We start from the raw sequence: 25,446 nt of genomic DNA on the forward strand, positions 1-25,446 counted from the left end.
ATCAAGTGATAAAAAGGCCAACTGGTCAACCACCATAAGCATGTTTGTCTCACGTCTGTCGAGTTGTGCCTTACGAAATATGGATAAGCGGTTTGAAAAATGGCTGGATGGGCAGAAAATTCAATGTAAAAATGCTCACTATGTTGACAACATGAATAATTCCAAGTGTACTGTATTAAGACACATTTATGAGTGGGGGGGGGCACATTTTCATTAAGTCTGAGCTAACCCTCAATAAAATGTGTTGTACTAGAATGCTAATTAATTGCGATAAGACAAAAGAACACGCCGAGTATCTTGTCATTAAGTTTATTAGATTTAAATGTACTGCTAACTAAACAGTAAAATCAGTCGATCAATCGTTGAAGCAAAACAAACAGCAGGACAGATTTGTTGGTCAAAAAAAACAAACATTTTTGTCCGCATGTTTTTTTTTTTCCCCCCATGTCAATCGGTCATTAGCATGATCTGGTCTTATTGATCACTGCAAAGAAGTGAAACGTGACCAGCTCAATTGGATCAATAAGAGCTGATCAATGGTTCACCTTCCACTCAGAGGCCTGAAAAACCAAGATTAGCACGGAAGGAAAGAGGAGATGCTGCAAACATCCAGCAAAGTGGACTCATAGATTCAAATTGACACAGTGGTGGTGGTGGCCGTGGCAAGCTAACGGGTGTTTTTTTCAAAAAAGGTTCATTTTCTTGCATGAAACACATTCACAAACATGTGGCGCTATAACCACTGTTAGCCCCCCCCCTTTCTTAGTGCAATCTTAAACATTTTATTTTTAGTTCAGTGAACCCCCATTTTTGGGGGGGGGGGGCGTCAATTTGCGGGGATGCCTTAGGTGAAACGTTTGCTGTATAGGTTAACCCCTACCACATGCATTTTAAGTTTAAACTCTTTGAAAAACATTCAAGACTAGTTTAAGATGCTTCCCTGTCGCTCTCAGTTGTTAGCTTTCTGCAAAACCAGCGTATGAAGCAACATCGTATCAAACATTGTAACCTTAAACACAAAAATAGTCAACCAAAAACATTTCATTTTGTCTGACGAAAGCCTGCTAGTTTACCGCTAACAATAAAATTCGGAACGCTATGCAGAGGCTAACGGAAAAGAGCATAGATGTTATGGTCATCGTAAACCTTAAAACAACTGCTATTTTAACACACACAGAGCAGCAACACATCGGAAGTAATCGTTCATCTATTTTCACAGGCATGTATTCTGTCTTCTCCGAACTCTCACACCAACTATTATTGGTGATTTCTTGGGGTCCTTCTCTGAAATGCTACATTTTCAGAAACACCAGATTATTCATCCCCAGATGACCAGGATTCACCCTCAACTTCCGATTCCTCAGAATGCACTGACACCCCGGTCACATGCTCCTCCTTCTTAGCGGCGCAATCACGGGCAGAACTCCCATTGACTGCCTTCCCCCAGTCCAACTCACGACCAAAGTCCATGTCATGAATCCCAGACATTACCGTGGGGATGTCATCTGATCCATAAGCGGCGGGCACTTCCATGGACGACGCCCACAAGTCCCGCTTGTCTTTGACATTTGTTTTGCGGAATTCGGTCAAGGAGTCCTTCACAGCAAAGATGCCCTCCTCAGTTGCAGTCTCTGGGGAGATCGCAACAGGTTTCTCGTCAAATTTGGGGGCGCCCTCGCCATCGCCTGCTTCTTCATAACCATGAGTCAGACCACATTCTTCTTCATTTTTTGGATGTCTGATGTTAACGTCCTCGCTGGCGCTCTCCGGGACATTCCATTTGTCAGCTGGAAGGGCAGCCCAGAGGTTCTGCTTGTCTTTGTCACTGGTTTTCTGGAATTCCGACAAGGAGTCCTTCATGGCAAAGATGACAGATTCTTCGGGTGCAGTCTTCAGGAAAATCTCAACGGGTTTCTCGCCAAATGTGGCGGCACCTTCACCATCACCAACTTCATCACGAAGATGACTCACAAGAGATTCTGCTTCATCTTTTGAATGTCTACTGTCAACATCCTCACTCGTGTTCTCCAGGATGTTCCATTTGTCTGCCAGAATGCTGGCATCGTCTTCTCCCACAGAATAAGTATACTGCTGGAGGAGACCTTTTTGGTTTTGAGATTCACACTGTGGCTTCTCCAGAAGCTCTTCTTCATCTTCTTCTAAAAAGTCGAGCCCACTAAGGACCTCGCTAAAGGTTTCCTCAGCATGTGTCACCATGGAAACATGAGAGTCAAACTCATCCTTTCTTTTCTCTGGAGCTTCTAGGGAATGTTGAATATCTTGTCTCAGCTTGTCTTCATCTTGGAGATTTCCGCTGACTGGAAAGTTTATCTTGACAGCATCTTGTTGGTTCAAGGTTATATCCAGAACTCCTTCCAAATAGTCATCTGGAGAGTCCAATTGAGGTGGGACAAACTCCCTGAGGTCCAAATCGTCTTCTACTTGGGCATCAGGATCCACGCTGGATGGCACGTTCAGCATGTTGGCTTCTTCTTCTTCCGTGTTCATTATTTCATCCTGAACTTTCTCTCCATCATCTGGAGAGTCCCACTGAGGCTGCACCAAGTTCAGACTGCGTTCCACTTGGACTTCAGATTCCATGCAGGACTGAAGGTACACTTTCTGTGCTTCTTCTTGTTTCAATATTTCATCTTGAACCTCCTTCACATGGTCATCCGGTGAGTCCACCTGAGGAGGGATGAAATCACTGAGGTCCAGATTGCCTTCTACTGGGGCATCAGGATCCATGTAGGATGGCGAGCTCACTTTGTCAGCCTCTTCTTGTTCTGTGGGCATTATTTCATCCTGGACTTTTTCTTCATCATCTGGAGAGTCCAACTGAGGCTGCACCAAGTTCAGATTGTGTTCCACCTGGACATCCGATTCTGTACAGGAAAGCAAGGGCACTTTCTGTGTCTCCTCTTGTCCCAGCGTTCCATGCTGAACCTCCTTCTCTTCTATCCTTATTTTCTCGTCGTAATCTGGAGTGTTCAACTGAGGCGAGATCGAGTCCTCAGGGTCCAGATCATCATCTATTTGGACATCAGGATCCATGCAGGATGGCAACTTCCCTTTGTCGGCCTCTTTGAGTTCTACACTCATTATTTCATTCTCGACCTTCTCCTTATCATCCATAGTCTCCATCTGAGGCGGGACCAAACTCCTGATATCCTGGTTATGGTCCACTTGGATGGCAGATTCTATGGTAACTTCTTGTTCCATGGTGATTATTCGTTCTTGGACCTCCCTCTCTTCCACCTTTTCCTTGGCATCCTCAGTTACAGAGTCCAACTGAGTGTGCACGGAATCCCCATGGACCTGGTCACACTCTACTTTGAGTTCAGTTTTCTTGATGAATTCTTCTTCCATCTTCATCATTCCATCCTGGACCTTCACCACTTCCACCTCCCCCAACGTTTGAGGCTGCACAGAATCCCTAAAGTCCAGTTTGCTTTCCACTTGGACATCAGATTCTGGGATTGTTTCTTGTTCCTTTGCTGTCAATTCATCCTGGACCTCCTTCTCTTCCATCCCTTTTTCCTCGTCGTCATCTGGAGTGTCCAACTGAGGTGGGATCGAGTCCTGACGGTGCTGATCATCTTCTACTTGGACATCAGAATCCATGCCGGATGGCAGGATCCCTATGCCAGCCTCTTCATATTCCATGGTCATCATTTCATCCTGGACCTTCTTCTCATGATCCATAGTGTCCACCTGAGGTGAGACCAAATTCCTGATATCCTGGTTACATTCCACTTGGGTGTCAGATTCCATGATGACTTCTTGTTCTGTGGTCATTATACGATCTTGGACCTCACGCTCTTCCACCTTTCCTTTGGCATCATCGTTCGGAGAGTCTAGCTGAGGCTGCGCAGAATCCCTTAGAACCTGGTTGCTTTCCATTTTGAGTTCAGTTTCCTTGATGAGTTCTTCTCCCATCTTCATCATTCTATTCTGGACCTCCACCACTTCCACCCCCTCCAGAGTCTGAGGCTGAACAGAATCCCTAAGATCCAGGTTGCTTTCCACTTGGACATCAGATTCTGGGATTGCTTCTTGTTCCTTTGTCATCATTCCATCGTGGATCTCCTCCTCTTCCATCTCCTGCCACCTCTGAGGCTGCATGGAATCCCTAGAGTCCAGGTTGTGTGTCACTTGGATGTCCGTCATGACTTCTTGTTTCCGGATTACTTTTCTTTGAGCCTCCTCCTCATCCTCAGGAAGCACCGCTTGGCTCTCATTGGCTGCCTCTTCAGCAAAGTGGCAAGCGTAGCTATCAATGGAGAGGTTTTCCAATTCCTGCTCCACCAGTCGATCCGTCTCGAGCTCCACATCATCGACAGCTGCCGGTACTTCTTCATGCAAATGGTCCTCACTGATTTTCAAGGTTGATTTTTCCAATCCAGAAGCTTCCTGAGAATGTTTTATGTCATTTTCTACCAGCACTCCATGTACTTCCTCACAAAGATCCTCCATGGTTCCAAAGTTTTGGGCCTTGCTTTCGCTCCAGGCAGGTTCACCTACCTCTCCAGTCTGTCCGTCTTGCTCACCGTCGCTGGACTCACTCTCGTCCACGTGTGACGCTTGTGTGTTGGCATCCGTCTCGTCACTGGTGTACCGGATGAGTGGACGCACATCCGCCAGTGTGTTCTCTTGAGCATAGCTGTCACTCTCTAGCTCTGTTCGCCATGACACCGAGACATTTTGGGAGTCCTCGTCCTCTTCATTTAAGTCTTTATCGTCAGAAGGTTGAGAACTTTCTTCACGTTGAAGCCACATCTCATCATCTTGCTTCTTCATTTCACCTCTACTTAGCTCAGACCTTCTTGTTAAGATGTCCTCCTCTGGTTCCGCAAACTGACTTTCTGCTTCTGGTTTGGGTTCACTTGACTCAACATGGATCTTCTTTTCTATCACGCTGTCCCATGTGTCCATCTCTTCTCCATCCGGATACAACATGTCTACTGCTTCTGTCGCAGTCGTGCCCAAGGTGGAGTAGCTTATTTCCTGTTTGATCTCACTCACATCTATGGGGTTGAACTCATTTTCAGAAGACGGACTGCTGGTCCTGGATTCCAGGGTGGTTTCCAGTAATGCTTCTGTTCCAGAACTTGACCTTTGCTCCTGCTCATCTTCCACCGTGCACGGCTCAACCGCAGCTCTTGCAGCAAAACTGAAGATCTCCTCTGTCATTGTCAGAAGTTCTGTTTTTGATTTGTGGGTGCTTGAGTGGTGCAGAGTGATCTCTTTCGGGAGAAGTTGAGCTTCTGACTGGAGCTGGAAGCCGACGGCTGTTTCTTCCTCCACCGGGACACAAGGCGGCAGTTCCTGTTTGTATACAGCCGAGGAACTGATGGTCTCCTCTGTTATTCCCAGAATGTCCACTTCCTGAGTGCCAGATGGCTGCTGATGGATCTCCTCGGTGCGTGGTGGAGCTTCAGACTGAATCTCGAAGGCGACAGTTGCTTTTTCCTCCAGAACACATGGTGACTGTTTCTGATCATTTCCAGCTGTGGAACTGAATGTCTTCTCTGTCATGCCCAGCAGGTCTGATGTAGGTTCCTGGGCGCTTGATTGGTACTCGGTAATCTCCGTAGTGAGTGGCAGACCTACCGGCTGCAGCTGAAAGCCGTTACCTGCTCTTTCCTCCACAGGAAACGATGGCTGCTGTTCCTGATTCCATGGAGCCGAGGAACTGAAGGTTTTCGCTGTCATTCCCAGAAGTTCTGATTTTGGTTCCTGGGTGCTTGATTGGCAGTGACTGATCTTATTCTTCTCTTCTATGATTCTTGACTCTAGCCCTTCACTCACTGGTGATCCTGACTGGACCTGAAAGCCGAAAGACGCTTTATCCGCGCTTTTCCCACCATATTCCTCTTCTGCACGTTCAGCAGGATGTTGCTCATGTTCATCCCCAACAGGAGAAGATAGGGGCTCTGCATATGTCACTTTCTCGTCCACTTCCTGTGCTCTGAACTTTTCCACTGCTCCATCATTCAGTATTTTGGGATAAAGACTTTCTTGCTTGGCCACCATTGTTGCTGTTTCTTCGCCCTCGCGAGCTTGGCTGATGGTTACGGGCTTGCTCCTCAAGGGCGTCGTTGAAGTTATCGGTGCTCTCCTGACTGACGCGACGGTGTTACAGCGAGCAGGTAGTTGGTAATTCCCTCGTGAAGGCTTCACAGGCATGTCTGTGGGAGAGAAGATGCAGTCAATATACTACGGACTATGTTGCTCTTAAATAAATAAAATAAGACCTTACAACTAAGATGTAATTGCATTGCTGTCCAGCTCAATTCCATGGATGTGAGCCATCATTAAAAGCCAGCTCCTCTACAGAGCCCCCACGCTAATGGACACTATTGATTGCCATTTCCTTTCTTACGGTAAAGCCAAGAGGCCATGTGGTGCCTCCTGTTTCATGAATGTCCTCTGCTGCTTCTTGGATTACAACCAACCCCCACATGAAACCCCGAATTTGAATAAAATGGAGGAGCTTGAAGTGAAGGGCTATTAGTTCAATTGATATAATGTTCGGGATGATTTTGCATTTGGGCTCTCACAAGTCGAGATTTCATTGTCAAAGTACATCTTTATGTAGCACTTTACTTAATTAATGCTGCCAAATAATGAGGTCACAATGGATGCTGTACTAAAACACAACCATTTGACTTGTCCCAGCCAAACAGCGACAGGAAAAATTTAGTAAATAACTTTAAAAAAATGTAAAAATAAAAAATTAGATAGCATATTGTAGTCTTGCTATTCACTCTTAATTTTATGAAAACATAGCATATTGTAGTCTTGCTATTCACTCTTAATTTTATGAAAACACCGTCCACTTAGATCCTGCTGTAGACATGTGATGATGACATCCTGGCATTTGTACCTTTCAGTGTAATGTTTCTGGAGTCTTTCAGAAGAGAGACATCGTCTCGCCGCAGGCTCTCGCCATCCAGCAGAGCTCTGCAAAGACAACAGAATAAAAAAGATGCTCAGCTTGGACACAAGAAGCTCTGCAAGGGTGGAGGAAGGAAAGACGAGAGTGTGCAGTCCTTGTTATGGTAATGAAGGAAAGGCTCCTGCTATTGATGACACACGCGCATGCACACACACACAAAAACGCTCTAAAAGGGTCCTCATGAGTAACTGCGATGCGCACTGTGGTATATTTCTATTTTAATTAAAACAAAACCAAATTATTTTTTTTATTTGTATTTATTTGTCTGCATGTTTAAAAGTGATAAACTCACTAAATAAATTGTCGTGCCATGAGATAAAAGAGGCCCGACACGTCGACAGATACTGTAATTTAACAATACTCACGAGCAAGTATTATTTGTCCTCTGCAAAGAACATCTATCAGTGCAGAGGAGTTGTGACCTTCCTTGTTTGTCCATCTGTATCAGTATGTCTGTGATATACTGCCCCCAGGTGGCCGTTGCATGAACACCGGAAGTAGCATCACGATGTCCATTGAAGTGAAGTTAAAAAAATTGAGAAAAAACGTTTAATTCTTCATTTTCTATTTAAAAATATCACCCTGTATATTTTCAAAAAGTACAATATTATAATGTGTTATTTGTATTATTTCTAAACTTTTCGGTGGGGGGAGTTTGTGGCTGGAACAGATTCATGGCATTCCGATTCACTTAAAGGGGGACAGTTGATTTGCGATCAATCCATCACTGTATTCTGAAAAGCACATTTACATTTTTCCTGGATCAATTTTTTTCCCCACAAATGAAAAGGGTAATATAAGCTTTTCCTCAAAATATTAACTTTTTAAATTAGTATTTGTACATGCTTTGCACGATTTTACACTTTGAATGGTCTTTGTAGTGTATTTGACCTACTTTAGGTTTGTTTGTTTGTTTGTTTGTTTTTTGGGAGGGTGTGTGCCAGTTTTATCGGGTTCTTAATCTCAAAGGTCTGATGATTGAGTCATATGCAAATAGTGTTAAATATCATATATCTGTTCCCTGTTGTGATTCTAGAATCCCACAGCTCATAAATGTATGAGCAGTGTGGGTCAATACATGGGGGGGAAGTAGGTGGGCTGGGGTGTTGGATGATGGATTTGGGGATTTTATGATGTGACGGGGCACTGAGGGTGGGGGTTGCACTTTCATGCTCCACAATGGACTGAGGTCATTGGCTGCAGCAGGGCAACTCAGGCTGCTGCTTCAAGGACGTGCCCTTTGGAGTCCCAAACAGCTGCAGCCTTGAATGTCATTTGGCTGGGGAAGATCCAGTTTGGATTGGAGTGACTCGATCACACTTGATCACACGGCCTGGCTTTATACATGTGTCATATCTATTACCGGTGACAAGGCAAACCTCCTCTGGCACGCAGATCAAGTAAAGGTCCCCAATGCTAAAAGTGAACCAGTTGATTTATTGTGTTGTTGGCTTGTTTTGCGAGAGCAGGATACACCCTGGACTGGTTAGCGGTCTATCATCGGGTATATAAAATACAGTGGATATAAAAAGTCTACACACCCTTGTTCGAATGCCAGAAATTACCAATTGAGATATCTTTTCCACCATTAATGTGGGTCTTAACCTGTGCAACTCAATTGAAAGTTTTTTTTCCAAATATTTTCAAGAGGGGAAGGAATGGTCAATAACTTAATAATGTGGTTGCACAAGTGTGCACACCCTGTTACGACCGCAAATGTTGTTGTGTTCAGAATTACCAAATCGCATTTAAATTCATGTGAAGTGGAAGTCAGCACTCACAAGCCACCAATGTTTGTGCCTCTGATTAACCTCAAATTCAGTTTAGAAGTTCTCGAAGCATTTTCCGGAGATTTTATGTTGGGTTTTTTTTGTTGCTTTCTAGCAAAAGCCTAAATAATTTTTGCTAACACTGACTGCTATTTGTCTTATTATTTGACTGCTAAAATTCCACACTAAAAAGTGCTCGCTGAAATGAGTAATGTTGACTTTCCAGTTTTCCCAGCATTTGTTGGGATGTTGACTGTGTTGGACGTGAGATCTTCTCAGGCATTTGGAGGATTTCGTTAGGTATTTATTTTCTACCTGTAGGTGACCACCTCCAGGCCCCGCGACATCTTCTGCTGTAGCAGACCTCGGTTCTCCTGCACCAAACGATCAAGTTGATGGCCCAGATGCTCTTTCTCCTTCTCCAGGCACTCCCAGTGCTCCTGTACACACGACACCAAGTGACAAGATGAGATGGGGGGGTGGGGGGTGGGGGGGGGGGTGCCTACACTTGGTTTCAATGATTAGATGACTCCTGCTGGTCACTTGTTAGACAGTCAGGCGTCCGTGTGCGTTATTCGATTGTTCTTTGGGCTTCCTGAAGAGGAAGAGGACAGCTGGCAATAACTCACAAGTCGGCACAATAGGATACTCTGCCCACTTCGTGGACAGGAAGTATAAACATAGCAGCTGATCATATGTGGGTCCATTTCTTGGTGTGGCATTTAAACCCACTGAAGGAATTCCAGTGATCTTAATGACTAAATATGAGGGTCATTTGAATTGACAGTCAGTAGAAAATTGACAAAAAGGCCAGCAAAACAGTCACAGTAAAACATTTTATTTTAAAAATGAATTGCTCGGCCCCCACTGAAGACAGAAATGCAATCGACTTTCACAACTGGTCAGTGAAGTGCAGTACTGTATTCTTATTCGGTTTTTGCAGGGGGATAAAGAATATATGCATGTGCGCATGGTTATATTTTGTGTCTACACGTTGACGCACCTTGTGTGTTCAAAATCAAACGTGATCACAACGATGAGAAATACTATTTGTTAGCCCATCTATGTCATTTTGCATTGTCTGTTAGCATTAAGCTAGTAGAAGGCAAAGCTGTGTTGTTGTAAATATACATGTATGTGTCATTGATTTAAGTTTAGTTTGATATGAAACTTGAACTAAGAGAGGAATTAAACAGCATCAAGTCTTGTTTTTGTAAAAGTCAAGTCACTTGTATGGCAAGGCACCACTGTATTTGAATTTATTGAGATGCACCTGTATATAGTTACTGGATACTCAATGCACACTTTATCAGATACACCATGCGAATGACATCTAATACAAAACTTTAGCTTTTGCAAATGCTCTTTTGACCTTTTATGAAACAACATTTAGATTATTGTGGTTGCTTCACCTGAAGTGTGTTTATGTGTTGTCTGTGTTCTTCCCTTTGCTGCTCTGCTGTCTCCTCCAGCTGCCTCCTAACATCCCCTTCGGAGAGCCGGTCTCTCTCCAGGGCCCTCAGATGGGCCTGGTACTCATTCTTGTGGTGCTCCGCCTGGCCCAAACGGGCTGCTGTCTCCCTCAGGCTCTCCTCCAGTTGGTCTAGCTGTGCCTGGTAGGCTTCCGCCGTCTCATGCCATGCCCTGGAGGCCTGCTGGCTGAGCTCCTGCTCCAGCTGAAGGAGGTCCAGATTTGGAGTGGTGTGTGGTGGTATCGAATGGCTCAGCATGGTTTCCAAGTGGGCCACATCTGCCTCGTGGTTCCGAACCAGGTGATCCATTTCCTCCTCCAATTGCTTGATTCTCTCCCTGAGCCACCTTTGAGCCCCGTGTTCCTCCTCCAGCTCTTTCCTGCTCACCTCCATTTTCGCCTTGACCTCCGCTTGGGCCAATGCCTCCTTCTGACAGTGCCGCTCTACCATCTGGATCTCCTCACTCAATTTGCAGACCTCCATCTCGGTGTACACCCGCTCCCTCCAGACCTTTTCCAGCTCCGCTCTGGCCCGATGGAGATCTTCTTTCAAACTCTTCTCCCTCACGGAGGCTCCGTGATGGCCGTGCCGCTGAGCTTGGATCTCTTGGGACAGCATCGTGTTCTCCTCTTCCAGGAGCTTGACCCGGCCCAGATAGCTCTGCAGGCGGCGGTTGAGGTCCAGCATTTGGTGCTTCTCCTGGGCCATGTGACGGTAGTGTGCAGTGGGGTGCTGGTCCATTGCGGGAGGGATGCAAGTGGTGGACACTCAGAGTGGACCTGACAAGTGAAGCTGCTGCGAGGCCGTGGGAGCTCTTAAAGGAGGAAGACAAGGAGGGTGTGTGAGTGTGTGTGTGTGTGTGTTTGTGTGTGTGCGTGTGTGTGTGTGTGTGTGTGTGTGCGTGTGTGTGTGTGCGCGTGTGCGTGTGTGTGTTTGTGTGTGTGCGTGTGGAAGGAGGAGACTAGAGGATGAAAGGGAGGAGCGGACCAAGGGGCTTTGGTTGGTGGGTATGGGGCAGTGGGGTGGTGGACGGGGTGAAGTCATCTCTCATGTTAACTCTTTCACTGCTGTGATTGAGAAGAGCGATGAGAGAATAAACTTGTCCTCGTTTCTTCTTGGCCCTGGCAATGTGAAAAGGCATCCGATAAGTAAGCTGTTTGAAGGGGTGGGACTTAGAATCGAAATTGTCTTTACTGATTTAGATTTTATTTATTAAACATTGGACTTTCTCGAGAGTTAATTTCATTTGTCGAACGAGATTGAATTGATTTAGTCAAGATGGCGCCCGAGTAGGCAGCCGTCGGCAAGTGCTCTCATGAGCCTTGCTTTTTTTTTGTTTTGTCACTTTGTGTTTGCTGTTACGTCGTGTGGACCTGATGTGGACTCCACTGTGAGACTAATAAAGGTTTTCTTATCTTAAATGTAATTTGTTAGGTGATCCCCTCCTTTCCTACTCTACCTGAATGCCACATTTAGTTCGATTGCAGAGTTGTGATCCCGGGAAATGCTCATAAATGACGGAAAGTGGCGATGAAGATTCCCACAAACAGAAAAGCGGCCCGAATATCAGCGCGTCTACCCTCGGCAAACCACCTGCTGTAAAAACTTGTTTTTCCTTATTGTAACTGAAGGCCACATGTAGTTTTGCTTGTCTCCCACACTTCGCCTGCGCAAACTGTCTGCCCAGAAACGTGCTTCTTGTTTTGACGCAGAAAACGAATGGCTCGACGTAATGGGAAAGTGATGGCGACAAGAGAGATGACATTCTTCTACATCAACGACACTATGTCACCCTCTTCTGGCCGCCTCCTTGAAAGTTACTGAGTTTGGGCGTTTGCAGTTTTCTATTCTACCCCAAGTTCCTGAACGTCGCGTAGTTTCGACCGCCTTCCCCACTGCGCACGCGCGACACGAGTTTCCGGAAGCAACACGCTTGTTTTTATTTTTTTTGACCCGGCAAACATCTGTCAATTTTGACTTCAACCGAGCAGCGTTGGTCTTAAAATCCGTGACCGTAGTTTTCCATGAACGCCAACATGTCGCCGTCTTGCGTCCGCCTCCGTGAAGTTAGCTGCTGTCCTCGTGAAGGAAATTAACCGTGTTTTATTGTCCCCTGGTCAACAAGTTGTGTTGAGAATGGACAGCATAGCGTTGGAGCTCGACGCGATCAAATTCGCCAAAACGGCGGTCACCTACGACCAGAATGGCAAATACAACGAAGCTGCCTTTTACTATAAGGTGAGTGCGAGGATCGAATGTCGGCTGCATCCTCGTTTGCAATCGATGCGCGACAGTCGATGTACGTGGATGAGTTAAGCACATCGGTGTTTAAGGAGCGTGACTTGTTCGCTTCAGGAGGCCGCCCAGGCCCTCATCTACGCCGGCATGGCGGGCTCCAAGCTGGACGGCATCCAGGACAAAGTCAACGAGTACCTGGATCGCGTACAGACCCTCCACAATGCGTGTAAGACCATCAAAAGCACACACAAGTGACATTGCAAGCTCATCAATACACTAACAAGCATAATAATTATCAACACCCACTTGCTCCACTCGCAAACATGTTTTTTCTCATCGCTTGTCTGCCTTCCAAAACCCACTGGCGCCACTGGCATCGCTTTTTTTCCTCACTGTCTGCCTCGCACACACCCACTCGCTCTGCTCGCAAACTTTTCGTATGCACCCACTTGCTCCATTCGCAAAGCTTTCCCCTCACTGCTTTCCTGCCTCGCAAGCAGGGGCGGTTCTGGATCAATTTCACTGAGGGGGCCGGGCTGGGGCCAGGGGTTTTGATGGGGGGGCACATTCAACCCTGGGCTAAAAAGACAGATTCGAAATCTTATTTGACTTTTTATTTCTTCAGACTTTGAAATTGTAGTCATAACATTACAGTGATGAGAAAAAAACAGTATTAGGAGGGCTAAAATGTCTGCAAGCGTAACAATACGTCTGTTGAGAATATTCAAGCCAGGGGATGATATGGTACCAGCCTGCCGGGGACAAAAATTGCAAATACACTGAAGCTAGATGTTTTACATGCATATAATTATCCAAATTTTAAAAGGCAATGTCTTATATATTCATCCATCCATTTTCCGAACCGCTTAATCCTCACTAGGGTCGCGGGGGGTGCTGGAGCCTATCCCAGCTGTCTTCGGGCAGTAGGCGGGGGACACCCTGAATCGGTTACCAGCCAATCGCAGGGCACACATAGACAAACAACCATCCACGCTCACATTCACACCTAGGGACAATTTTAGAGAGTTCAATCAGCCTGCCATGCATGTTTTTGGAATGTGGGAGGAAACCGGAGTACCCGGAGAAAACCCACGCAGGCCCGGGAGAACATGCAAACTCCACACAGGGAGGACGGAGCTGGAATTGAACCCGGTACCTCTGCACTGTGAAGTCGACGTGCTAACCACTGGACTACCGGACCGCCCGTCTTATATATTGATCCTGTTAAATAAAAATTAAAAGAAAAAGGGAGACTAAAAAAGTTACACACACACACACACACACGCACACACAAACACGCGCACACACACGCACACACACACACTCACAGACACGCGCGCGCGCACACACGCACACACACGCACACACACACGCAAATAGCACTCGTGTCGTGGTAATTTCCTTCTCTGCGGACTGCTTCTCATTTTTAAATGGCGCAGCGCACTAAAGGGTCCGACTAGAATGTTAAATCACGCACTTTGGTTCCACCTTTTGCGTTGGCGACTCGGCACGACTGCGTAATCTGCGCTCGGACGGGGGGCCACAGGGGGGGCCAGAATCGGTGCTACAGGGGCACTGCCCCCCCCCCCCCAGAACCGCCACTGCTCGCAAGGCCCACCTACTTCACTCGCAAACCTAACCGCTTGCCTGGTGCACAAACACGACACACCTACTCCATCATGCCCGCCTGCCTTGTATGCTCCTCCTCACTCCACTCGCAAAGCTTTTTGTTTGTCTTCACCGCTTGCCAGCCTCGCTCACACCTACTGTACTTGTTCCCCTCGCAATCCTTTACGTTTCACCGTTTACGTGCTTCACATGCGCCGTCTCTCTCTCTCTGTCGCACCCACTCGCTTCACTCTCGAAGCTTTCGTTCTCTCTGCTTGCTCGCCTCACACTTGCCATGCTTTGCACATCATGTCATGTACACGAGAATCACACAAGTGGTGACACATCATGAAAAGCTCTCGTTTGTGTGGATGTTTATGGACAATTTTTGGTCTGAAAGATTCACATTTCCTACCTTTTTTTTATTTGTAAATTATGAATGTGATATTTTTGTATCCCAATGATGCTTTCAAGCAGGATATTTGTGCGTGAATGTTACTGTCAGACTTGCCCATCAGGAAGTGTTTGCACAGTGGATGTCTGAGTTCGTTTTTCCATGACTGTCCCCACACGCTTTCGTGTGAGAGAATGCGCGTCACGAAAACTGGGTGGATGACATATTTCTGTCATCGCAGTCAACCTTTCCGGCTATTAGTTCTGACAATGGGGGATGCTTCTTTAAATAAAAGCTTTCTCATTTTCTATTTGTAGAAATTATGTTTTTCACTATTAAACTAAAGAAGCCATTTATGGGCAAATGTAAGATTTTTTTTTTGACGCCTTGGAGTTTTTTTTTCTTTTCACTGAAAAAGAAAAATGCTCCACAATCTGGCCCAACGGAATAAAAGTATCGTGTTGGCCCGAATATAAGACGGCCCTGATTATAAGACGACCCCCTCTTTTTCAAGACTCAAGTTTGCAAAAATACTTTTTGAACACCAAATTAATTTTTATACAGAAAATAATTACAGTACATCTGAAACAAATGATTATAACAATATATTTGAGAGAAAAAGCAGGTTTATTTTGCCTCATTCAAATCTCATTACCTGAACATTTAAATATGTAAACTAAAGTGCAATCACATTCGTAAATGAATGGCTTCTGGTTTTTGAAATGTCATCATAACTTCTCGTCAGCTGCCGAACTTCGACCCACTTTTCTCCAGATTGTTGCTACGTTTCTCCATTTTCTGTTACCTCTTCTCTTTTCTTTCTTACCGCTATTTTTGATGATTCTTCTTCGTGCTACCGCTATTTTTATTTTTATTCTTCGTGACTGGGGTTCGCTTTGGCCTGGGGAGTCAAGTTCAGCATTCGCTTCAATGATATCTGGCGCCATCTAGCGTCGTGAATGTGTATAACGTCTAGACCCCGAATATAAGACGGCCCCCACTTTTTCGGTCTTATTTCAATGCAAAAAAAACCACCGTCTTATATTCGGGCCAATACGGTATGACATTGTGAAAGAGTGGAAATGTGCCATTTACAGTTTCTGCCGGTGCTATTTACCCCCCCGTCTTAAAATTCTCTGCCATGTTCCCACCCAGTGAGCGCAGTGGAGGCGCAGAAGAGCGACCCGCTCAAGTCTCGTCATCAGCTGGACCTGGAGCGTGCCCACTTCCTGGTCACGCAGGCCTTTGAGGAGGACGGCAAGGGAAATGACGACGAAGCCGTGGAGCTCTACACTCAGGCCGTAGAGCTCTGCATCAAGACGGTCAGGATCCGCGTCGCCTTCTAAATGTTCCCACCCGCACGTGGCGCTTCATGTCCTTCCGCGTGTCTCATCGCGGCCTCCTTCCGGTCGCCTCCTCCTTCTTTTGCGCGTCCTGCTCGTATGCCGCGCGTTCATCTGCACGTGTTTCCTCATGTTCTTCGGTATGTGGTGTTCACGGTCTGCTCCGCGTGTCTCTTCATGCGTTGGCAGTCCAACGAGACGTCTGACCAGGCTATGCAGACCAAGCTCAAGCAGTTGGCCCATCAAGCTTTAGACAGGTTGGTTTCACTCGACCCATTTCCCAAACGCGATTGTGAACGGTCTTGCGTTCTGCCGCCCGGAAGTATGTCACAATCCGTTCGTCATCAATGTGACGTGACTAAAGTCGCCATGGTGTCCCTCAGGGCGGAAGGTCTCAAGCAATCACAGTCCAAGTCTGGTCCGTCGCAGACTCAGGACAGGGCGGGACCGTCGGGGGCGAAGGCCAGCTCGTCGGGACCCGTCCGCCAGTTTTTCCCGCTGGGTCCTGACTTTTCTCTCAACGACCGCCCGCAACCTCAGCCCATGAGGGCGGTCCAGTCCAGTGAACCACACGGTCAGCGATACTCGTCTGACGAGATCGAGGTCCTCAGGTCATTTGTGTTCTTCAACTTGTGTTCCGGTTCTTCTCGTAGTCCTCGCTATGTACTCCTCCTGTGTTCCTCCTATCCTACACGTTCTTCTCATGTTTTTCCTCCTTGGACACGTTTCTGCCCGTCACATCCTGGCACCTTTTTGTAGGAGCACGTCGACAATCAACGGCATCGCCTACGTTCCCTTCATGAGCGTGGACCTCAAGGAGCGCTTCGCCTTTCCCGTGCCCTTCTCGTGAGTCGAATCTTCGCCAGGATCCAGAACCACCCGTCTTGTGAGATGTTGGAGAGTCTTTTGTCTTTATTCCCCCCCCCCCCCCCCCCCAGGGACAAATCAGGCACTTTGGCTCTGTCACCCAAGCAGAAAGTCATCTTCTCCCGCTGGGTGCGACCCGACGAGATCTGCACCAGTCCCACCATGATCATGTCTGTGTCCAGCTTCAGCATCAAGCAGGTCTGCAACGGTGATGCTTCCCCGTCGCTCAACTTTGCATTTGGATTAACACGAGCTGCTTCGACGTGCAGACGGTGGTGTCCGACTGTTCCTTCGTGGCTTCGCTCGCCATCAGCGCCGCCTACGAGAGACGCTACAACAAGAAACTCATCACCAGGTAGCTTGAAGTTGTTGTTTTTTTAACTCATTCAGTAGCAGCCAATTCTAGACCAAGTCTGAAAAGACGTTTAAAAACGTCTTTGGGGGTGAATGAGTTCAATTTAACACTCAAGTACACATACAGAATGATTGCTTCAAAAGTCCTGTTCCTTGCTGATGTGTTTCAGCATCATCTATCCTCAGAACCGACGGGGGGAGCCCGAGTACAACCCATGTGGGAAGTACATGGTCAAGCTGCACATCAACGGCGTTCCCAGGAAGGTAAAAGCGTCGCGTAGAAAGAAGAGAAACACACAAACGGATAACCGTGTTTGCGTCTCTCTCTCTCTCTCACGCAGGTGATCATCGACGACTTTCTGCCCGTGGATCGCAACGGCGAGCTGCTGTGCTCGTACTCCAGCAACAGAAATGAGCTGTGGGTGTCGCTCATTGAGAAGGCTTACATGAAGGTGATGGGAGGCTACGACTTCCCCGGATCCAACTCGGTAGGCGCCGTTCACGCTTTCTACGCGTTTGCCTCTCCGTGTATTTCTCATGTTTCTCGTTTTGTTTTTTTTGTTTTTTGCCCCCACCCCCCTCAGAACATCGATCTCCACGCGCTCACCGGCTGGATCCCCGAGCGCATCGCCATGCACTCGGACAATCAGTCGTTCAGCAAGGACGACACGTTCCGCATGCTCTTCCAGAGGTGAGGTCACGTCAACTCTTTGAGCACAGTTGGCATTTAAATGTCTTCAAAAGGATTTTGCCAGTGACGCAATTGTTGTCAGTTACGTTTTTACTCTGGTTTGATCATAAAACTGGAAACGTGTTTTCTTTTAACCCCCACAATGGCCAGCAGATGGCAGCATTTGGTCTCTTTTGGATAAGCTCATCACAATGCTTTAATGTTTGCGAACATGGCGGCCCTTTGGAAATTCGACCGTTAAAAGCAGCTTGTGATTGATCAAAGTGTTTGTCATCTTAACTATGTTCCAAAGAGTGCCGCAAAAGAGAGAAAAGATGACGGCCAAAATTTAAATTTAGAAGTAAGAAGTAATGACCGACTTTACATACATACAAACACTCACATTCTGTACACACATAAGCATGCCGAGCATGCTGCACACGCGCACACTACTAAATACTACTACTACTAAATAGCGTGTAAATAATTTGTAACGTTTGTCCAGGTTCCATCGAGGCGACGTCCTCATCACCACGGCGACCGGCGTGATGACGGAGGAGGAAGGGGAGCAGTGGGGCCTGGTGCCAACTCACGCCTACGCAGTCCTCGACATCAGGGAATACAAGGTTAGCCTCCGCAAAAAAAGCAACAGCGGCACCGGAGTCCTCCTCCTAACCTGCCGCCGCCTTTTTGTAGAACATGCGCTTCCTTCAGCTGAAGAACCCTTGGAGCCACTTGCGATGGAAAGGCCGCTACAGCGAGCGAGACGAGAACAACTGGACTCCAGAGCTCCTCAAATACCTCAACTTTGACCCCAAGACGGCGCAGAAGTTTGATAATGGTACTTTGAGGCTGATGACATTTAAATCGGCCAGGGTTGAACTCGCAGACCAAGATCAGGTGCGCAAAGTATGTCTCGGGACCACCCAAACATTTTTTTTTCGTCCCTTCAGGTGTGTTTTGGATCGCTTGGGAGGACTTGTGTCAATATTATGATGTCATTTACCTCAGCTGGAACCCGTCGCTGTTCAAAGAATCCACCTGCATCCACAGGTTTGTGCGTAAATTCTGAAGCAAGGTCTTCTCACACCAAATAAGCTCCAAATGTGTCTTGTGCTTTCTGGGTGGCATGCAGCAGCTGGGATGGAAAGCAAGGCCCCGTCAAGGACGTCTACAGTTTAGCCAACAACCCGCAGTACAAGCTGGAGGTGCAGTGTCCAGCAGGGGGCGCTGCCGTGTGGGTGCTGCTTTCCAGACATATCACTGACAAGGTCGGACAGAGTGGAAAAGTGACAAAGATTTGGTGTCACGCATGAGGATCAGAATGCTTCATGAAATGTGTATTCTTTTTTTTTTTTTTCTAATGATTTTATTTTATTGATTTATTTATTTTTGTGATGCAGGAGGACTTTGCACAGAACCGAGAGTTCATCACGTTGGTTGTTTACAAGACGGACGGCAAGAAGGTTTACTATCCAGGTCTGACATTCTTCGCAATTATTTTTGCTAAAAAAAGAAAATAAAATAAGACATAGTTGGCCACATTATTGCCAAAAGTCATTTTTATATTTTTGGATAACAAGAAAAAAACTATATTTTTTTAGAATACACACAGGTATTTTTTTAAAATTCATATTGCAAGAAAAGGTTCAACCAGATGGGCGAATGAGTAAGTGAAAGGAAAAAAGACCCCCCAAAAAAAAAAGCGCTGTGGCCGATGCCATTGCTCATGAATATGACATCATGAGTCGCAGTTTGATAAACCACATCGCATATTAATATGACACAGAACAAATGAATAGCGCCTAAATGTGACACACCGGACTTGAACGAGTCACATTCACATGACACGCGGCGCAGTCGTGACACAAAAGCACATGATTGTGATGTGTCGCACTTTATTTTATTTTTGTTGGAGAAGCTAAAAAAAAAAAAAAAAGCTGTATTTTATTGGTTGTCAATTTGCTGTGTTGAAATCATGTCACAGTCCAAGATTTATTTCAAAATATGAATGGATGCCATCACGGTCAACAGGAAGTGGTTCCAACTTGAATGGCGCGCCAAATAAAGTGTGCGGTGGAGGTCCTTTCGATCGCAGACAAATGATATTTTGTTGTGCCCGTTGCAGCCGAGCCCCCCCCCTACATCGACGGAATTCGGATCAACAGCCCCCACTACCTGACCAAGATCCGTCTGACCAACGCCGGGTCGCACACCTTCACGCTGGTGGTGTCGCAATACGAGAAGCAGAACACCATCAACTACACGCTGAGGGTAGGAGGCCTCGCCCGTTCGCTGTCAAAAAGTCGCAGCGCATCAAGATATTTTCTGGCCCGAAAGCTGAAAATTTGTCACCTTCGGTTGAAGATGCGACTTTGACTTGGCAGAAAGCTTTTGGTGCGGAAAGAGAGTTGGCTAGGAAGTGTGAATGCAGCCTGACGTAAGAAAAAAGGGAGAAATCACCACGGGGATTCATGGCAACGTCGGCTTCTCTGGAGTTGTCCGGGGGGTGGGGGGGGGGTGTTTTTGAGAAGAAGTCTCTCCGGTAGTGCCCAAAGTGATCGGCGGAGTTTAGATTTTGCTGTTTCAGCGTTCAGATTTGATCCGAAATGGGACAAAAATTGTCCTTGCCCAATGCCATTTGTTGGGCTGCAGAAGAGTTCTCTTTGCTCTTGTTGTTTTTCGAATTTGATTCACAGAAGTTCAATTCCAAGTTGTGCATTGTGTGCTACCAACACTACTTTTTTTTTTTTTTTTTAAATTCTCACCAATGTGAATTTGGACTTTAAAAAAAACTTTTATTGATTTAGTTAATTATAAAAGCCACCCTTAACAGAGATGATAACGTGTCATGATAATAGTGATCAAAATGATCATTATCATGATGACATTGCCAGGGGGGTGAGGGGGGAAACACGCACACACACACACACACACACACACACACACACACACACACACACACACACACACTTAAGGGATCCAAATGATGCTTTTTTTTTTACTGCAGCGGTAATGGCTTTTGTTACCCGACGAAATTTCACTACTTTGTAACCGTAGAAGAAACCAAAACATGGATGAAAAGAATGATTTAAAAAAAAAAAAAAAAGTCAGAGTGGAGACTCAAATGTACAGTCAGCAAAAGGGGTGTTGATATGCTACGCTAATTGCCAGTCTGAAACCAAACGGAAAGGATTTTCTTTCTTTCTTTTGTGGCCTCTTTCTGCAGGTTTACTCTGGTTGCAAATTCAACTTCTCCAAGATTCCGAATCCCTTCACGCACACCAAAAGGGTAAGCCAACACAAAGCGCAAACACGTTGTGTGCATTTCGGTTTGTGGTTTTGGTGCTCATGTGTGTGTGGGTGTGTGTGTTCATTTTTGTGCGCTTGTTTGTGTTGACGACTTGTTGCGGGGCTCAGATTAACGGCCAGTGGAAAGGCGCGAGTGCCGGCGGCTGCGGCAACTATAAGGACTCGTACAAGAACAATCCAGTCTACCAACTGCAGCTGGAGCGATCCGGTCCACTGCTCATAGAACTGCGAGGTTCCAGGTCAGTGCGCCCCACCCGCCAGATCCGTGTCCATGCAGCGTCGTCGTCATTCGCCCCCCTAGACCGATCGACCCCCGTCGCAGAAAATGTATCTGGGTGCGATCGATAATAGTCACCCATTATCGATGCGCATGTCGACGGGCCGTACTGATGTCATATAGGGGGCGGCGGCAATTTTGGAAAAACCTTCCTCCCCCTCCTTGAACCCCCAAATATTCAATCAAACCGTGTCATCTTACGCCCCAAAACAGTGCTTCCCATTCAAGACGCTCGGGTTTTGGTTCAAAAACTGAAAGACACACGCGTTGTGCGAGTGCTACATGCCGATTACATGTGCTGACGTGTACTTCAGGCAATACAGCGTTGGCTTCGAGATGGTCACCGTGTCGACCGCGAGCGATGGCGGGGCCACTTCCACGTCCAAGAGGAGCAGCGGAGATTACAGGTACGCTAACACTCAAAGGGGCCGCTCGCATTTTTTGGTGGCCTCGGGTTGTGCCACGTCTAAGTACGGCGGTTTCAAGTTCGAGGTGTCTAAAGAAATGAGTCGATCCCTGGGGTGTTTGAACGTTTTTGGTTGAGGGTCGCTGACAGAAAAAGTGGAAGGGCCGCTTTAAAATTTGTCAACTTTTTGAAACACGCTAAAGTCAATCAAGGATGCAATTATTGTTTCTATTGTCGGGTTCATTTCATCAGCTTTCTGTTTAAGGTGCTGAGGCAACTTGTTGAGGATTTTTGCAAGTGTCTGGGGTCGATGTCAGAGTAGATCGAGCCCCCGCCTTTGCTAAACAGAGGCGTTCGTAAGTTGAGCTGTCACTGTATTTTATTTCAAAAGGTTTGAGGGTGTCAACAAGGGTTTCAAATTATAATTTTAAGCATGGTTTAAGGATCCAGATTGGGGTTTCGAGCCAGCTTTAGGCTTTCAAGCCTAGTTTAAGGTTTCAAGCCAGGGGGACAAGTTTTAAACAAGGTCTCAGCAGCCAGGGTCTAGTTTTCAAGCAAAGGTTTGACTTTCAAATCAGGGGTCCAAGCAAAAGTTTTGGCTTCCGTTTAGGACTGTTAAACAAAAAAGAAGAAATACATTGATTGTTGTTGGTCTGCGCTTTCGTGTCCCGTCTGACGGCATCTTCACGCGCGCGCATGTTGTTGGCGTGGTCCCGGCAGATGCGGTTTCTGCTACATGGATTGCGAGCAGGTCCCGGCGGGCGTTTACAACGTGGTGCCCACCACCTTCCTGCCCAAACAGGAGGGCCCCTTCTTCCTGGACTTCGCCAGCACCGCACCCCTCAAAGTGGCACAGCTGCAATGACTGGTCTTGAGCCACGTCACAAACCTGCCAATCACAAGTGGACTCGACATGTCTGCAAGCCAATCGTTTATTTACCTGACTTTTTTTAAAGACAAAATGCTTCCATGACGTGTGTCATGGATTATGGATGTCTGTTATTATGAAGACATTAAATGGACAGCTATGTACCAGTGTTGTGTCCAAGGACCGGCAACCCGAGGCCAAGGCCAAGGACTTGACTCCGAGGCAAGGCCAAGGCCAAGGACTTGAGAAATTTTCCGAGGCCAAGGCCAAGGACCAAGGACTGATTTTGAAGCTGAGGCCTAGCCGAGGACATGTATAAAACAATGCTATCATACCACTTGGCAGGTCTTCATGATTTGCAACACCCCTCCATCATAACCCCTTGCCACTCCCTAACCCTTGAATGAAGTGTTTTTATTCAAAGAGTAGAACAGTCAGGGTACGTGTTATTTATACTGAGAAAAACCAAAATAAAAGCATATGATATACATTTATGAATTAATGTTTTAGTGCAGTAGTTTCTTAATATGAAGTAAGTCAACACTCAACAGGCATGACGTGGCACGGAAGACAAGTTGAGAAATGACTTTGCATAGAAGTCAATCACTGAGTGCAGAAAAAGCGGTAATCTCTGCAGTGATAATTTTACAGTTTACCGGCAGCGAGTCCCAGGGACTCGCGGATCAGAAAAGTATGAGTCCCATTATGCATTGAGAGAGTCTCAAATTTCGAATTTGGAAATTCATGGTAACCTTTTTTCGGTTCCGTCGGATCACCCAATGGGAAACCATGGTAACTAATGTTGGGTTCCGTAAACGTTCATCATGGGAACCCGTTTTTCTATTTTGACTGATATTCATAATCAAGAATTCTGACACTCAAAAGTAGAATGTTTCAAGGGTAAATGTTTGAAAACGATGCATTAACAATGAACATTACATCAGTAGCTGTGTTCTCCAGGTTTATTCCAAAAAATAAATGGATCGAAAACTGGTGTACTCATGTGGCATCATCAGAGTATTTTTTCCAATCTCACACTGCAAAGAATAATTGACTGGTAATCATTAAGACAGGTAAGTATTGATGTGGCTTGTCATCCTCTTCCCAAGACGATGCATGTGTAATCTACGATCAATTTGACGAAAGAATTTAACACTCGTCATCATGAGTTCTACCAACAGTATGGCGTTTTTAGCCGAAAAAAACGACATAGTATATAGTAAGGCGTTTTTAGCCCGAAAAAAACGACATAGTATAGTCAGGCGTTTTTATCCCGAAAAAAACGACAGTATAGTAAGGCGTTTTTATCCCGAAAAAAAACGACAGTATAGTATGGCGTTTTTAGCCGAAAAAAACGACATAGTATATAGTAAGGCGTTTTTAGCCGAAAAAAACGACCATGTATAATAAGGCATTTTTAGCCCGAAAAAAACGACATTATAGTAAGGCGTTTTTAGCCCGAAAAAAACCACCATGTTTTGTTAGGTATTTTTAGCCCGAAAAAAATGACGTAGTATAGTATGGCGTTTTTAGCCCGAAAAAAAACGACATAGTATAGTATGCCGTTTTTAGCCGAAAAAAACCGACATAGGCGTTTTTAGCCCGAAAAAAAAACGACATAGTATATAGTAAGGCGTTTTTAGCCCGAAAAAAACGATGAAAAAAACCACATAGTATATAAGGCGTTTTTAGCCGAAAAAAACTTCATAGTATAGTAAGGCGTTTTTAGCCCGAAAAAAAACGACATAGTATAGTATATTGTTTTTAGCCGAAAAAAACGACATAGTATAGTAAGGCGTTTTTAGCCCAAAAAAACGACCATGGCATTTTTGGCTGAAAAAAAAACAACCATGTATAGTAAGGCATTTTTGGCCGAAAAAAAACGACCATGTATAGGAAGGCGTTTTTAGCCGAAAAAAACGACGATGTATATAGTAAGGCGTTTTTGGCTGAAAAAAAAAACGACCATGTATAGGAAGGCGTTTTTAGCCGAAAAAAAACGACCATGTATAGTAAGGCATTTTTAGCCTAAAAAAAACCTAACATGTATAGTAAGGCATTTTTGGCCGAAAAAAAATGACCATGTATAGGAAGGCATTTTTGGCCCAAAAAAACTACCATGTTTAGTAAGGCGTTTTTAGCCCCAAAAAACCACCATGTATAGTAAGGCGTTTTTAGCCGAAAAAAACGACCATGTATAGTAAGGCATTTTTGGCCGAAAAAAACGACCATGTATAGTAAGGCGTTTTTAGCCGAAAAAAACGACCATGTATAGTAAGGCGTTTTTAGCCCAAAAAAAAGACCATGTATAGTAAGGCATTTTTGGCTGAAAAAAACCGACCATGTATAGTAAGGCATTTTTGGCCGAAAAAAACGACCATGTATTGTAAGGCATTTTTGGCCGAAAAAAACGACCATGTATAGTAAGGAGTTTTTAGCCCCAAAAAACGACCATGTATAGTAAGGCGTTTTTAGCCGAAAAAAACGACCATGTATAGTAAGGCATTTTTGGCCGAAAAAAACGACCATGTATAGTAAGGCGTTTTTAGCCGAAAAAAACGACCATATATAGTAAGGCGTTTTTAGCCGAAAAAAAACGACCATGGTAAGGCGTTTTTAGCCCAAAAAAAAGGCAATATATAGTAAGGCGTTTTTAGCCCAAAAAAAAGACCATGTATAGTAAGGCATTTTTGGCTGAAAAAAACCGACCATGTATTGTAAGGCATTTTTGGCCGAAAAAAACGACCATGTATAGTAAGGAGTTTTTAGCCCAAAAAAAACAACCATGTATAGTAAGGCGTTTTTAGCCGAAAAAAAAGACCATGTATAGTAAGGCATTTTTGGCCGGAAAAAAAACGACCATGTAACGGAAAGCGTTTTTAGCCGAAAAAAACGACCATGTATTTT

General features: G+C 45.6%; 2 protein-coding genes across 2 annotated transcripts; one reads left to right on the top strand and one right to left on the bottom strand.

The window, feature by feature from the left end:
• Positions 1–295: 295 nt before the first annotated feature.
• On the bottom strand, positions 296–11,068 carry nes (nestin). The gene is made up of 4 exons (XM_086114367.1): positions 10,143–11,068; positions 9,046–9,170; positions 6,890–6,966; positions 296–6,191 (listed from the first exon to the last, which is right to left on the bottom strand). Exons 1-4 carry the CDS (start codon positions 10,941–10,943, stop codon positions 1,315–1,317), a joined length of 5,880 nt encoding a protein of 1,959 aa, XP_085970493.1. The 5' UTR covers positions 10,944–11,068; the 3' UTR covers positions 296–1,314.
• A 1,026-nt stretch (positions 11,069–12,094) lies between these two features.
• Positions 12,095–23,541, top strand: capn7 (calpain 7). Its single transcript, XM_086114083.1, has 21 exons — positions 12,095–12,440; positions 12,558–12,666; positions 15,598–15,764; positions 15,975–16,042; positions 16,169–16,396; positions 16,545–16,631; positions 16,724–16,850; positions 16,922–17,007; positions 17,177–17,270; positions 17,348–17,494; positions 17,591–17,697; positions 18,182–18,302; positions 18,373–18,517; positions 18,630–18,729; positions 18,812–18,947; positions 19,080–19,155; positions 19,805–19,950; positions 20,906–20,968; positions 21,097–21,227; positions 21,580–21,672; positions 22,392–23,541. The coding sequence occupies exons 1-21, from the start codon at positions 12,339–12,341 to the stop codon at positions 22,534–22,536; spliced, it is 2,478 nt and encodes an 825-aa protein (XP_085970209.1). The 5' UTR covers positions 12,095–12,338; the 3' UTR covers positions 22,537–23,541.
• The last annotated feature ends 1,905 nt before the right edge of the window (positions 23,542–25,446 follow it).

Source organism: Hippocampus guttulatus, chromosome 6 (genome assembly GCF_054856545.1).
Source record: "Hippocampus guttulatus isolate MCC_2025c chromosome 6, RoL_Hgut_1.0, whole genome shotgun sequence".
Taxonomy (NCBI): domain Eukaryota; kingdom Metazoa; phylum Chordata; class Actinopteri; order Syngnathiformes; family Syngnathidae; genus Hippocampus; species Hippocampus guttulatus.

Excerpts from the sequence above, each read along its gene's own strand:
- nes (XM_086114367.1), bottom strand. The coding sequence starts at position 10,943 with ATGGACCAGCACCCCACTGCACACTACCGTCACATGGCCCAGGAGAAG. Across the intron at positions 9,171-10,142 it reads AACACATAAACACACTTCAG|GAGCACTGGGAGTGCCTGGA; the intron begins GTGAAGCAACCA and ends TCGTGTGTACAG. Across the intron at positions 6,967-9,045 it reads CTGGAGGTGGTCACCTACAG|AGCTCTGCTGGATGGCGAGA; the intron begins GTAGAAAATAAA and ends TTGTCTTTGCAG.
- capn7 (XM_086114083.1), top strand. The coding sequence starts at position 12,339 with ATGGACAGCATAGCGTTGGAGCTCGACGCGATCAAATTCGCCAAAACG. Across the intron at positions 17,271-17,347 it reads TCAACGGCGTTCCCAGGAAG|GTGATCATCGACGACTTTCT; the intron begins GTAAAAGCGTCG and ends TCTCTCACGCAG. Across the intron at positions 18,730-18,811 it reads GAATCCACCTGCATCCACAG|CAGCTGGGATGGAAAGCAAG; the intron begins GTTTGTGCGTAA and ends GGTGGCATGCAG.